At 43.6% G+C, this 15,914-nt stretch overlaps 1 protein-coding gene across 1 annotated transcript in view; it reads left to right on the top strand.

Moving 5' to 3' along the window:
• VPS13C (vacuolar protein sorting 13 homolog C) overlaps positions 1–15,914 on the top strand; it is a 2,437,235-nt gene that overhangs the window by 717,147 nt on the left and 1,704,174 nt on the right. Inside the window, exons 30-31 of the mRNA XM_086955811.1 lie at positions 6,547–6,606; positions 10,503–10,662. Of these exons, the coding sequence (XP_086811937.1) occupies positions 6,547–6,606; positions 10,503–10,662 (220 nt within the window). The remainder of the gene's footprint in view (positions 1–6,546; positions 6,607–10,502; positions 10,663–15,914) is intronic.

Raw genomic sequence — 15,914 nt, 5'->3', positions numbered from 1 at the left:
AAGAGCAGTTGTGGTCACACACTTCACGATCTGAGCACCATTCCAACAGAGTTTGTCACAGCTGGCTAAGAGAGGGTGATCGTGTGTTAGAGGCGATGGGTGTCACCTGACCACCGCAAGCAAACCAATCACTTAGTGAGTGCTTGCCAAAACTAAAAAGAGATAGGACTCTCACTAGTTTCCACAGGCAGGAAGGGGATCAAAGAGGTCATAGGAAGAGTATAGAGAGCATGGCAGATGAATAGGAGGCACACCAGAGGGGGTAAACACTGAATAAAGAAAACTCCTTGTCGGTCAGCAGTTAGCCCTGGAAAAAAAGAGGCAATATTATCACAGAACTTGGGTATACTAATACAGACAATGAAACGTAAATTAAAAATATTAGGATGTACTCCATCACACAGTACACTATTTAAACAGCGTGAAGGAAAACCGTGTGAAAGCAAAATGAATCTGCAAGGATCACCTCCGCAAGCAAGTCATCACACCCACCTCATACTCTAGACACCATTCTAAGATGGCTGGAAGCTTCAGGCTGAACTATAGTGATCAGGGCGGGAGGTACAATCAAGGGGGTCACCTGGCAGCAAGCGGGCCAATCAACAGGCGAGGGTCTACAAAACTAAAAAAATGAGGTCTGCTGCTGACACGGAGGAGGACGCTACTGCGCGCGCACTTCTAAAAACAAAGCCTATGGTGGGGGCGGGGCTTCCGTTTTGTGAAGCCCGCGCCCACGGAGTGCCTGGAGGAGCAGTGGTGCCCGAGGGAGAGCCCCGCGGTCGGAGGCTGCACAAGTCCGGAGTGCCGGTGAGCGGGGAAGGGAGGGATGCCTGTATGTGTGCGTGTGCGTGTGTCTGTGTGTGCTACGGGGGAGGGGGGATGTCTCTACGTGCGTGTATGTGTGCTTGTGTATGTGTGTGCGCATGCGTGCAGGGGGAGTTGTGCCTGTGTGTGTATGCTTCCCAGGAGACAGCCACGGCGAGCGCGTTCACGCGCGCGGCCTGCGCCGATCGCCTTTTGCGAGATGCGCGCGCCAGGTGCTGTCTCCTGGGAAGCAGAGTCAGCAACAAAAGATCTCTGGCGAGACACAGCGCTGACGCGCTGTGTTTTTGCTACGAGACCTAAAAACCACCCGGAGGTAGGCGAGGGCAGAACTGTAAGCTGAAGGTCCTCGCAGAACGGGGAGGAAGGGCGGGTCGTGAAGGAATCTGCGGCTAGAATCGTCTCTACCAGATACACCGTAACCGAAGGTAAGTAACTAGTACATCTGATAGAAACTACTAGCCACAGATTCCTTAACGTAGAATAGATACCCTAGCCATACCCAGAAGGGAGGAGGGCCTGTGAGAGAGCCTCCCAGTAGGAAAAAACACAGGGCCCAGCAGGGGATGCGCAATGGGGACAAGAAGGGCGGCCCAGCCCCCACCAAGCAGAAGGAAGCAAGGACAAGGGGAGGTCAGGACACCCCAGTCCACCCAAGGTCCCAGGGACCTCAACCAGAAAGAGACAGACAACGGCAGAGGAGCATCCAGGAAGAAAAGTCGCCCCAAATTCTAAGGAGAAGAGGTAGAAAGGGAGGCAAAGCCCTCCACAGGAGAACACACAAGTGAAGGGGACAGCGGCACCGGCCTCAGCCTAGAGTCAGCGGGCAAGGCAGGAACGGTTCCACAGACAAGAAAGGCAGGCAAGAGAAGAAAGACGTAGTCTCCCAAGGCTCCAGCAGAACAAAAGGCAGTGGCACAAGGCCCCCGTCTGTGGACCAGAAGAGCAGGCATGCGCAGCCTGCAAGTACCATGAAGCTGAGCGCCCAAACCAAACCGAACACAAGAGTGAAGGCAAAGGCCAGGGAAATCCAGAACAACCCCAAAAGGGAGGCCGATCCAAACAAAAACGACCCACGAAAAGAAGTGGGACCAGCCAGAAGAGAGGAGGAGAAGTACGTAGGACGGACAAGGCCGTCCACCAGAACACAGGAAAAAATTAGGAAATCCAATCCCCCCTGGAACACCAAACAGAGGACCAGGCTGAAACGCCAAACAAAAAAGGGTGGAAACACCACAGCACAACGCCGCTGACGGCATGCCAAAGCCGGTACAGCGATGCAGCGGATACTGAAAAGGACAGACCCTGGAGCAGCGTAAGCTACGCCCAGACAAGAGCATTGAAACCGCACCAGCGGTATACAGTATCGCCAGGAAAGGCGAGGAAACCGCATGGGGGAGTCCACACCCTCTTAGCATAGGACAGAGCTATACAATAGCTACAAGTACCCCACTTAGGGTAAGACACGTCCCAAAGAAAACCTGCATCAGAGACAAGAACATAAGGACCTGCGGTTAGAACCACAGACAGCTTATCAATCAGCCAAAAAATACACAATTGCCAGAGGGGCTGAATCAGCAGCCAACAGAAGAGAGGGGCCAACCTAGAGACCCCTAAGCACGTCAAACCACACAGAACATACAGACGGGCCACTCAAAACACCGGATTCCAGGTAAAAAAAAGGGATAACGCCTCCCAACAAGCCCCAGAGGATCAACAAGCCAAGCTTACGGAGGGGGACGGAACCCCGCAAGGAGACGAGGCAGTCGCCTACTCAGAGGACGAGACCTGAGTCCCGGTGATATCCTACAATGCCACAGGGAGCCCCGTTGGGATTTGCCGCGAGGCAGCAATTGAAAGAAGCTCTTCCTGTCATGGTGGCACATCCTGTAGGAGTCATCTTCAAAGTAAGAATCCAATGAGATAAGCGACAAATTTGGCTATAGGCTTTTCTGATGTAAAAACTCTGAAAGGAAAATAGGTGGTCATAATATGGTCGGGCTCACAGTTGAGTTCGGCACAAAATGTCAAAAGAAGCCTACTGGGCTTAAAATAATTAAAAACATTTGTTGGTTTCTGTGTACAATGCATGTATGAAATTAAACATTAAATATGTAAAATTGGGTGTATTTTTCAGATGTAAAATCGTCTTATACATTGCAATTTAAGCACTCCATAAGAGGTGGAATGACCATCTATTAGCATGTGGTGAGATAGAAACTCCCCTCAGAGCTCATTGTTGCACTATATATATATATATTTATATATATATGTATATATATATATATATATATATGTATATATATACATATATATATAAATATATATATTTTTTTTTAGAAAAGAAAGATTGAGGTCTTACTTTGGAGGCTTACTGTGTGTACATAAGAAAAGATCTCCTCTCTATATACCAGTCATGTAAATATATTTGTACATATTTGTCTATGCTAGCGTGGTCCCAGATGAGAACCATACCAGTATGTAAATAGCTGTATCATATGGGATTACAGCCCATACAGGGCTCCAAAAGACAATAGGAAAAAGAAACAACTGATGTGGAAATGTAAATATTCAATGCAATAATAGGGGATACACCCCTATATAATGAATTCTGAAAATTAGGAAGTGATTCCCTGTTTCTAAATTGTAAATATGAATATTTATTATGATACAGTAGAATAGTGTGCACTAAAATAATTGAAAGTTTGTCAAAGTCACCTTTTTTAACTTGGCACTTAAAGCACTTTATTTACAGCCATTTTTTCCGAATGTAAATAGTTGTAAATACTACAATACAAGATAGCCGCCGTTTCCATGTCGAATACCATCATCTATGTTCATGAAATTAAATGAAGCGGTTTGTTTAAAATGGCTTCGGTATTCTTGCACAAACTGACACTGACAAAGCTAACTGGCGAAACGCGTCTGTCAGGGGTGAAGGGGGGTTTGGAAATGAATAAATCTTAAAAACAACATCTTAACATCGGAGTGCTGGCCGTTTTTTGACCTGTATTGGTTGGATCGTGTGTATATATATATATATATATATATATATATACACCACGTGACTACTCTGGATCTCTCGGTGTTTCTCGCAGCACACCAGCAAACAGGAAGGAGACGGACCACGTCACATCAGCAAAGTTGTTATTTATTGTACAACAGAAAGCAGCTACGCGTTTCTGGCACGATGTGCCCTTGTTCACGCTTATATATATATATATATATATATATATATATATATATATATATATATATATATATATATATATATATATATAGTTTTTTGACTTGCCTATATCTTTGTAACGTTTGACAAATCTTCACAAAATCTTCCCCAAAAAGTTTGATAGTGAGTCTTGTTTCGGGGTGATCTGTCAAGTGGGGGCTGAGTAAAAAATGGAGGGTATCGAAAAAACATACGATCTCCCATTTTAATTTCTAAAGTAGTTTTGAACACAACTGCAGCCTGAACTGCTGGTCTGAATTACACCAAATTTGCCAGGAAGGTAGATTTTGGTTTGCAGAGCATGCTTTGAGTTATCTGGTGTACATCCGTTAAGTTGTTGTTGAGAATTTTAAGAGAAAGCGAATAAGGATATCTGAACAGAGCCTAAGCACAGAGCTCAAGGTGAGATCTGATTGGCTGCCAGCACTTCAACTAGGAAGTGTTGGCATCTATCTTGAGACTCAGCTTCAGCTGAGTCCCACAATAAACATTTTAAAAATGGAGAGCAGGGTAGGAAAACTCTTACACCTGCGTATGGTGTTGGGGCCCAAAATAACTTTTTTCTTAAATTTTTGCCCGCAAAAAAGTGCCAACCGTAAATCCGCTGTTAAGCAAAAAAACAAAACACTGTCACCCCTGGACAGGGAATCCAAGAGACTGGATAATTGGGACAAGAAGATTTTTTTTCCGGTAGCCTTGCATTACGGTCTATGAACACAGCGTGCCTATTGGGCCATTGCTCCCACTCCTTGTAGGAAACAGTTGTACAGGTGCTGCCGCAGTTCCGGGAGGAAGCCCGGACTATTCTCTTCCAAGCGGTATCAGACGGGAGAGATGCTGCAAAGTTCACTATTCGTTGTGGGCTTGACATAATGTCATCAACAGTGGCTGTTCTACGTCACTCCTGGCTCAGAACTTCTACCTTTTCTGGTAATGTCCATGCTTCCTTTATGGACATGCCCTTTGATGGCACCCATCTCTTTGGATACCAGGTTGCCATGGCTCTGGAGCCCTTTAAGGAATCACGGGCTACAGCCAGGTCCTTGGGCCGCTCAGTGCACTTCCATCCCCCGCCTGCTTTTTGCCCCTTTCTAAGGCGGAGGAGCATCGCCCCACTGAAAAAAGGAGAAATAAAATGATAATAACTATTATTATAATTTTATTTTTCCTACATACTTCAGTGGCTCTTGGGTGGGGTTGGCAGAGTAAGGAGAGGACTAGAGGTTTGGGGTGGCCCTCTCAGGCCACCCCAAGCAGCCCTGCAAACTTTGCATGTCCCCCACCAGGCTGCATTACACAGCCTGTTGAGGAACATGCAAACCCCCCCAGTCCCCGCTTGAGCGCTGATCCATGGCACTCAGACCAATCACAACGCTGCATTGCAGCGTTGCGATTGGCTATGGGGAGGCTGGGAGGGCGGGTGCTTTATGGTGCTGGCTGGGAGTGCAGGAGAGACTGAGGACGACGGAGAGGTGATTGCCGTTTCATTTAAGTGTTTTTTGTTTGCTTAGGTTTTCTTTTTTTGTTCACTCCGCCTCCCGGCCACTGCCCCACCACTCGGGTCCGGTAGTATTCGCTACTGATGCCAGCCATTTACCACCCACAAGACTGTTCAGAAAGCTCTGCGGTTATGGTTGTGGCTCCTTTCGACCCCGTGGGTCCGGCGACCAGAGGTCCAGTCAGTCCACTCCTCCCCCTGCAGCCCTAAACCCTTCTAGTCTGGCCCTTTAAGATCATGGGCGGCCAGTTGGTGACAAGATCAGCCATCTCCTCCACCACTGGCCAAACATCCCATCAGACATGTGGGGTCTTCAGGTAGTCTGACGGCGCTACTCCATCCCCTTCAAGACTATCACTCACTCCAAGCCTCCAACCTATGACTGGTTGATGGATGACCATATGAATATGCTGCAGGAAAAAGTCAGGACTCTCTTGGCCAAGGTAACCATAGAGAGGGTTCAGACACCAGAAGTTGGCTGTGGTTGCTATTTCCGCTACTTTCTGGTCCCAAAAAAAGACAGAGACCTTCATCTTATTCTAGATCTGCGAGCCATCAACTTCTTCTTCAAAAAGGAGAAGTTCAAAATGCTCACTCTGGCTCAGGTCTTGTCTGCCCTAAACCCTGGAGACTGGATGGTGGCTTTAGACTTGCAGGACACCTATTTTCCCATTCCTGTCATGCCGAGGTGGTGCTTATAAAGGTGACGCAGATGCCACTTCCGGCCCGATAGACTCCAACTGCCCCGGCATGCAAGCGTATTGCTCGAGCAAAAGTCTTCTGGATCCAGCTTGACGCCTGGGATATTCTGAGGTAAGAAATCTGAGGCTAGATTGTCTCTACCAGATAAGGCGTTACCTAAGGTGAGTAACTTGTCTGTCAAATTACTAAATGCTCACTTAAGTGCAATATGAAGTGCAAACTTATAATGAAGCATACACATATACTTGAACTTGGTTTGTAATTTTTTTATTTTTTATTTTCTCATTTGTATTAGGCTGATAAAAACGGTCCACATTTTCAGACAGATTTTGACAACACTGAGCAAACAGTTAAGGTAAGTGTCTGAACACTGCTTCCACCAAAAAGTACTAAGCTTCTGAGGATTTCTATTGGTTTGGGTATTTATATGTTGCTTTGTAAATCTTGCTGTAAATGCTCACTCAATCATTAGTGGAGGCCTTTAATTCATTGCAGTTGTCTGCTGTTGTATACATACACAAGCCGTTCCCTCTTAGGACAGTATGTTTCTGCAGTATATGAAATGGCCAAGCTAGTTCTAATTACCCTTCCAGGTCACATTAAGAAACCGGTTCCTGAATTATGATCTGGTTGACTCTAGCCCAATGTGACTTAAACTTGACTGACACAGTGACCCATTCTGTGGCCACATTGATTACCATCAGCGGGCATTCCTGGATATGCTCCACCTTTTTTTAGGGCCAAACAAGCTGTCCTAATGAGCATACATTCGGACAGAGTGTCTTTTGGTGAAAAAATGTCCACCTTCCTTGAGCAGTTTGAAAACAATGTCTTCCTGATCAAACAATGTTGTCAATTTTGTGGCTTCCTTAGGTTACAGCCTTCCTAACACTTGATCCTTCCAAGCAGGACCAGATCCTGCAACACCCCATTTTGTATTAGGAATGTACCTAAAAGATGGCAACACCAGAAGCTACAGTCCTATCCTATCTTCTACTGGGTCTGCTGCTTCAAACCTACCTCCCTCTCCCAATGTTTCCATAAGGGAGAGGATTTCTATGTTTTCAGGCCAATTAGAAGTCCATTACAATAGATTTATAGGTGTTTCAGCTTGTTAGCAAGGATTATGCCCTCCCTTTTCTCCCCTGGACCATCTTCTTTCTGCAAGGAAATGCACAGTGACTCATATCTTGATCTTAGCAGCGGAAGATTTTGCCCTGTGAACAAGTGAGCTATGCAAGTGGTACCTTAGAAGATAGGGGCACAGAATTTTATTCCTTTTACTTCTTGGTGTCCCAGAAGGCCCAATGTCCCAGATCCATTCTTAACATGAGACTCTCAAATAATTTGTCAGGATAATTTCAAAACGCTGTCTCCGAATCAGGTCCTCTTGGCTGTGAATACACAAGATTGGATGTGTCACTATACCTCCAGGATTCCTATTACCATTTGCAGATCTTCCCAGCTCAAAGGCATTATCTCTGGTTCAAAGTGGGGTCTGAACTCTATCAATCTATGGTTCAAATAATTGGTTTTAGAACTTCTCCCTAAGTCTTCACCAATGTGCTGGTTCTGGTGGCTTTGATGATTGGCTTCTGAAGATATGTTGCTCATGTTGATCTCAAACCATCTGGAGCACACCCTGACCTTGCTTATCACTTGGGCTTTTCCATCAACCAACAGAACTCTCACATTGCCTTAAATCAGTGGCAGAGTGGGAGTGATCCAGGATACAACCTGCATGTTAACCTGTCCTCTTTCTCAGAGGATCTCGGATATTGAATGTATGGTTCCTATGATAGAGGTACGGATTCTTATGTTAGAGAGCCTGAATCCAATTCCTGTTCTGCAGGCCCGTTCTATATTGGGCTTCGCTGAATCCTGCTAGTGTTGCATGCGTAATTGCAGATGAGGTCCCTTCTTTAGAGCCTATGGAGGCATTCTATAATCTCGTGGAGATCTTCTGCTCTCTCTTCCTCTATTGGATGTTCCTCTCTAACCTCACAGTGACTCTTCCCTTCTGTCTTCCAAATGGGCAAGCCACCTATGTTAAGAATACTTGCTCATTATGTTGGGGGCCTCATTTGAGGGTGATTGTGATGCAAGGCCTTTGATCTCCATCTAAGCAGCGCACAAATATCAGTACACTAGAACTGGTAGAACTGAGGGCAATTCGCTTAGCTCAAAAGGCATTTCTTACCTCCATCATGGTGCATGTTGTACACATTCTGCCACATCCATTACAACAGCCAAAAAGGTGTACTGACTTCTGGAGCCCAGTAGTTGGTGGCCTTTCATTTGTTGCAGTCTTCTCTGCAATACGGTATTTTACTTAGTGAAAGTTCATCTGGCAGATACTCTGAATATGAGGGAGAATACCGTAAGTATCACTGGAGGACTAGAAACTGAAGGTACATCCCCACACATTCTAAATGGGATGCAAATGCTTACACCATTTGGCAAGGTTCTGAAGAGCAAATAACCTTTATTCGATTTGAAACCTTTCGTACCCCATTGTCTACTGGGGAATGCCCTCCAGCTCTCTTGGTAGCAAGTCTGCTTTATGTGTTTCCTTTGAGTCCTCTGCTTTGAGTGTCCTGCAGAAGGTACAGGAAGGTTGAGTGCCACTGATTCCCATTGCCTGGGATTGGATGAGGTGGTTTTGGTACACCAGTCTGTTGGACTATGCGTTTAGCCTCCTTTTCTTCTTCCACACAGAAATGATCAGCTTTCACAGCAGGATGGTCAGGTTCTCCACCCTAGTTCTCGGATGTGTTGCCTGCACACATGGAGATTGAGTGGTGTCAATTAGTATTCTTCTGCGAGAGGAACCTGTTTGCCAAATCAATCTATTCAGGCCACTTGGTTAAATGTGTTTGTGTGAGACAGCATGTTTTTATGTTCTGCATCTTTCACTTTATCTTTCTTAGCTAGGTTGGGCATTTTCTACTCGAAATTTTTATTTAGCTGCATTACATTCATTTATATGCATTCAAGGACACCCTTTTTATTCAGATAGTCTTTAGTGGCATGGTTTGTTAAAAGTCTATCATTAGTGTTTCTGCCCACACCCGTTGTTGCTCCACAGTTGGACAGAAAATTAGTATTGACTTTTCTCGTGTCCACACTGTTTGAACTAATGCCAGTAGCTGTAATCTCTTTTGAGTATTTACAACTACCAGTAGGATTGGGGAGTTGCTAACCTTAACTTTCTGGCCACCATTACTATCTTTTATCCAGACAGACTACTTCTAACCACTTGACTATCCTTCATGCCAAAAGGTGTATCCACCTTCCACATGGGTCAGCCTATCATCTCCCTTCATCTTTTCCTACTCCTATTCCATCCATGGAAGAGGAGAGTTTACACAGGCGAGGCAAGTTGCCTCCTACTATGTTGACCACATGAGCGGGTAGATAAACAGGTCTTCAGAGGTTTTGTTGGGACTAAGAAAGGCAATGGCAAATGAACAAGCATATGATCTTGTGTTTGGGTCACCAAGTGGATTACCCAATGGTATGCCTTGCCAAAGAAAGATTTTCTAGCTAACATTCATTCTAATTCTGATAGGACCATGAGTCAACTCATTGCTCTCATTGGGGGCATCCCCATGACTGACTCAGTACAGGCTCCCATTGAGTACTGATTTAGGATTCTTTCATATTCATATCATGAAGAATCTAAAAAAAAAAGAGGAATCCATGGGAATAAAGAGTTACTTGTCTCCAGTGATTATATTTCTAGTGGAAACGTTCTCTTCCTGCAGGCTTATCACAACGCTACTCCGTCCTTTTCCTAGATAGAGCCATCAATATAAAAAAGATTATTGTTGTTCTGCTCTTTTATTGAATGCTATCATTATGCTCTTTTTGGTTCCACTCTGTAGGCCTAAGTTGGCTGGAGATACGTTTACGGAACTGACATTAGTATTTAAGGTGGGGCCTTTAATAGCCAATGTTTTCACATCCTAGATGGGCAGAGTTGTGTTGGTATCATGAGGCACCACCTTGTGGTGTCAGACAACTGTTGATGTGGGGAAGTTTTCTGGATCTAGTCTGGGGCATGGGAATCACAAGATGAGCAATTGGCTGGCTAATATAGCTTCTACCAAAAACGTGGGTACCAAAGGTAAGTATCTTTTTCTTAGGGTGCTCAGTAAACGTCTCTAAAAATCAAGTTAGAAGCTGCACTCAAACATCAAAAAGAAAACTACCACTGTATTTATATTTATAAATGCATTTTTTTAATAGGTAGCCTTTTCATCATTGGATCTGCTGCTGCACACAGAAGCCTTGCTGTCCACTATAAATTTCTTAACATCTGCTGTACCATCAATTGATCAAAGTTCTATTGATGTTGATAAACAGAAAACAACTCATAAGCCAGATAAAGGAATTTTCGCAAAGAAAGGTACAGTCAATGTCTGCATTTAACAATTGTTTATAGTTACTTTGAATACTGAGCAGCTGGCAAGAGTATGTGTACAATATTTATTGTATCTTATTCTAGAACATAAATATAATTTCATAACATGTATTTGTAAACATAATCAGTAATAAACAATGCATTGAAAGATGAATACTCAGATTATGCATGGGTGTCTGAAAATAAAGCAAACATGCTTTCTAGTTCAATTAGATTTTAATGTGTGAACGACGTTCATTCGAACTAATTTTTCTCCTATTAATAATTTCAATATAAAATAGTAAGCAGCCTGAGCAATGCTTTTGGGTTACCTTCATTTCAGATAATTTATTTTTTATTACATTTATTTAAGTTCAGCGTATATTCATCATGAGGGTGCAGAGATGAAAGGGGGCGGCCCTATTAGATTTTGACCTCAATGCATTGTACATAGTCTTTTTATGTTGGACATAGCACACAAATTGAAGTATGGATTGGCAGAAAAATTAACAGAAATGTAGAATATGCAGATGCTTTTTTTTATTTGACAACCAAATTGGTTTAGTGGTTGGTAAGTTATAAGCCTAATAAACTTAGTGATATCTATTGTTTCATATGTAGCACAATACTACTAAAAGTAGCATGGCAGCCCAAAGAATAAACTAAACTACATATGTAAAGTTTCAGATTTACTGCATGAACTACGAATAGACCCATTTATAGTCACATGCTGATGGAAATCTATAAGCAAATACATAACATATGGAATGCATCTTCATCAAGTACTTGATCTTCATAAGTTTATTTTACATGCTCTCTGACTCCTAAAATAATACTGTGCCCAACAAGCCAAATGGAAACCATGTTCTTATGCACTCCTGTGTAACAGAATGTAATGGTGACCTAGCAGTGAGCTACACAAACTACTATATGGAGGACTTGATAATTCCCAACTAGAAAAAAAACTAATAATCTCACATTTTTATAACAACAACAATGTTTGGATTTCATTTACTTCAGGCTTCATATGTAGCACAATACTACTAAACGTAGCTTGGAACCAAAAAGAATATACAAGACCGCAGATCAATATTTTTAAAATTACTACGTGAACAACTAAAAGAATCTATTTTGGTAACGTGATTATGTGAACCAATAAACAAATACAGTAGATAAAAAGAAAGAAGTCACATTAAATCTGATTAACATTCTGTAGTTCTAGTTAGGAATCCATGAGATAGGAATTCCACAGATTTTTGCTCCCTAATAATTTTCCACTGTTTGACGAATTGTCACAAAACATTTCAGACCTATAGCATCTTCAACATTTTGTGATGTAAATGTTTGTGGTAAATCGTTAAGAGGATACAAAGATAAAAGGAGTGGTCCCAAAACTAATTTTTCCAGCAATGCGTTTTCCATAGATTATTATATATTTGATATTCCCTGAAAACAGCTAAACGGGTTTACATGAAATGTGGTAGAATTATACATCACGATGTGTAGATGATCTGTATTGGGTACTGCAGGTAAGTAAGGTAAATATTCTTTAGGTTATAAGGCGTTTAAACTTAGTAATACCTGTGACCACAGTACTTTAGCGGAATTTTGTGAAATTTCGCGAAAATGCTGTGGTACAAGTCATCATCTGATTGGATAATGACTGCCTTTACAAAAGTAAAAGGCACCAATGTTTTTTAATGCTACTTTACCAGTGTTCTGGCGTAGGCCCTTAGAAATAGATAAGTATTAGATTTTAAATATTTTTCCTTCCTATTACCACTTAGTTAAAGTGTTAATAGGTATTAAAAACTTTAGTAAAGTGGTAATGGACAGGGAAAAATGATAAAAAGTTTCTACATATATAAAGATATTTATACAGAGTACTGCGGTACTACCTAGGAAGTACTGTGGTACTTTAAAAAAATTAAATGAAAAATCGAAAAAACACTGTATTACACTATATTTAAAAAATATGGGTATTTATTTATTTATTAATGACATTTGTAGAGCGCGTACAATTACCCTTGGGCGTCTCGGCGCTAAAAATGCATTGATGTCTCACCATGATCAGGAAGTACGGAGATGTGAATTACTGATTGAATAACCACGTTTTCAGTTTTTTTCTGAACTGAAGAAGTGTGGGACTTATTTTTATGTGGTTAGGTAGGGTGTTCCAAAGTCTAGGGGCCGCGATTGAGAAGCGGCGATCACCCCAAGAAGCTGTTCGGCTGCGTTGAACCACTAGTTGGTTAAGAGAGGTGGATCGTAGAGTTCTCGGTGGGTTATAGGGAATCAGTTGCTTTTTGAGGAAACGAGGTCCTTGATCCTGTAGTGATTTGTAGACTGTGCACAGAGATTTAAATGTTACCCTGTTGTGGATGGACAGCCAGTGGTAGTTTTTCAAAGTATCCGAAATAGGTGCAAATTTAGGTTTTTTTGACAGTACGCGAGCGGCAGCATTCTGCACGGTCTGTAGTTTTTTGGTAACTCTGCTCTGAGCATTGAGCAGCAGACCGTTGCAGTAATCTAGCGATGTCAGAACTAGGGAGGTGACTAACGTTTTGGCTGCTGAATCTGGTAGATAAGGTGTAATTTTTCTTACCATTCTGAGCTTGAAATGGGCGTTAGCTGCCACCTTGTTTGCATGGGCCATGAAGTTAAGCTGGTCATCGAAAGTAACACCTAGGTTTCTGACTTTGACCGTGGGGCAGGGAGGTGTGCCTAAGGCCGATGGCCACCAGGCTGCTGACCAGACTGGCGAGAGATTACCAAAGATAACCACCTCCGTTTTATCGGAGTTAAGCTTCAGGCAGTTCTTTGCCATCCACTCGCCGATAGCAATCATCCCACTTTGGAATCTCTCTGCCACCCTCTGTCCATCGCCCTTTATAGCCAGCACCAACTGAGTGTCGTCAGCGTATGAGGTTAGGCTCATCCCATGTGCTTTGATGACACTAGCAAGGTCCGACACGTATATATTAAATAGTGTCGGACTTAGGGATGAGCCTTGGGGAACCCCACACGGTAACAACAGGTCAGCTGACTGGAAGGGCCCAGTGTAACCGCCTGGGTTCTGTTGGCCAGAAAGGAAGCAAGAAGGTCCCTAGCCGTGAGCTGAATGCCCATCCTCTCGACACGGTCGACCAAGATCTTGTGGTCAACCGTGTCGAAAGCAGCTGAAAGATCCAGGAGAACTAGCAGAGCAGTTCCTCCTTGATCGCGGATGACTCTTATATCATCAGCTGCTTTGATGAGGGCGGTTTCTGTGCCATGATGTTTGCGGAAACCGAACTGCGTATCATCCAGCAGATTGTTGTTTTCTATGTAGGCTGATAGCTGCTGATTCATAGCCTTTTCTATAACCTTGGCTAGAAAAGGGAGACTTGCTATAGGGCGGTATAGTTTTTTAATTCACCTTTATCTAAACCAGGCTTTTTGAGCAGAGGTTTGATCAATGTATTTTTTAGTGAGTCAGGGTAAGATCCAGATGTCAGTATTGTATTACAGACAGCGGTGATAATGGGGGTAACTGTGTCTGGTACAGTAGCGAGCACGGAAGTTGGGCATGGATCCAGAGCTGAGCCAGCTTTAATCGTTTTTACTATGTTCTTGATTTGGTCAGTGGTGAGGGGGCTAAAACAAGTCATGGTACTTTTGGGAGTAATCGTGGGGGTTGTAGCACTACTACTAGCCTGGTCTGAGTTGAAGGCTTGATAAATATCGTTGACCTTTTCAAAAAAGAACTCCGATAAGGCATCACATAGTGTTTGCGATGGGGGTGGGTTGAGATCCGGGGCATTTCCGGCGAGGGTTTTGGCAATGTGATATAACTGTTTGCTGGAATTTTTCGCAGTTTCTATATGGCGTGTGAAAAAATCTTTTTTTGCTGCTATTATCATAGCTTTGTAAGTGGCAAGGGCTTTCTTATATATTTCCTTATTTTCACTATCATAAGTTCTTCGCCAGTGTCTTTCCCTGTTCCTGGTTAATTGTTTTTGGATTTTTAGTTCAGTTGTATACCACTGAGCTTTAGGCGCATTTCTATTTTTAGAGAGTGATTTGGTGGGTGCCAGCTGAGTCGTGGCTTCACCCAACCACCTTTGGAATTGGTTGGTTGCAGTGTTGGGATCGGTGGATAGTTCCGGGGTTGTTGTATTAAGAAGCAACGTTAGTTCATTAGGATTGATGTCCTTCCATGCTTTGAACGTACCCTTTTTCGCAGGGGCTATTTTTTTCCTTTGCGGGTCTTTGATGGTGAGTCTGCTAAAAATGACTGAGTGGTCTGTCCAGGTCATAGGGAGAACTGAGGTAATACACAGTCCTTCCACATTTGTAAAAATTCCATCCAGCGTGTGGCCTGCCTGATGGGTAGGAGTCGTGACCAATTGTCTGAGGCCCATTATGTCTAGGTCTGATACGAGGGTTGTGGTATCCCTATCACTGAGAAGCTCTAGATAGAAATTGAAGTCTCCCATAATCGTAGTAGAGTCTTCTGTAACAATGGACTCCGTGATATTGCTAAGATTTGCGAGGAACGCAGATCTGGTCCCAGGGGGTCTATAAATCAGTATTCCCTTGAAATTATAGGTGGGGGTCAGTTTTATATTAAAATGCATGGCTTCGCATGAGTTAATAGGAATCGGCGAGCAACGGACTTTGAATTGGTCTCTCACTATGATGGCTATCCCACCTCCTTTTCCTATGGGCCTGTCCTGCCGGTAGGCACTATAGCCTGGAGGGACTGCCGTGACATAGTCAGGGGCAGATGCCTCATCGGACCATGTCTCTGTGATGTAGAGCACATCTAGATTAAAGTCGCTAATGAGGTCGGCTATTTCCTGGCAGTGTTTGCTCAGGGAGCGCGCGTTAATGAGTGCCATGGAGACATGCGTGTCAACCTCAGTAGCTAAGGATTTGGCATCCATAGTTGGGTTAATAAACACGGAGGGAATGTGACAGTGTGAACATTGTGTATGTGGTACCGACTGCATGAGGGATACATCGAGTTTGGTGCACAGCGGGGCGTGAGATTGGCAAATTTCCAGAAGTGCGTTACGGGTATAGGAGAGGATATTGTTGTTTTTATTCATACTTTGGGCGGGACGGGAGGAGGGTGGGAGGGGCGCAGAGCTCTCGGCCAGCCTTCCCAATGGAAGATGGCGGCCAAGTAAAGTGCAAAGCTTTCCTGCGCCTGAATACAGCGGCGCTGTGGAAGGGAAGTTCGAGCCTCGGCGAAGTAATCTCGCCTTAGGGAA

Source organism: Lissotriton vulgaris, chromosome 2_1, assembly GCF_964263255.1.
Source record: "Lissotriton vulgaris chromosome 2_1, aLisVul1.2, whole genome shotgun sequence".
Lineage (NCBI taxonomy): Eukaryota > Metazoa > Chordata > Amphibia > Caudata > Salamandridae > Lissotriton > Lissotriton vulgaris.
The sequence above is the reverse complement of the archived record's forward strand: the minus strand, read 5'-3'. Positions and strand labels throughout refer to the sequence as shown.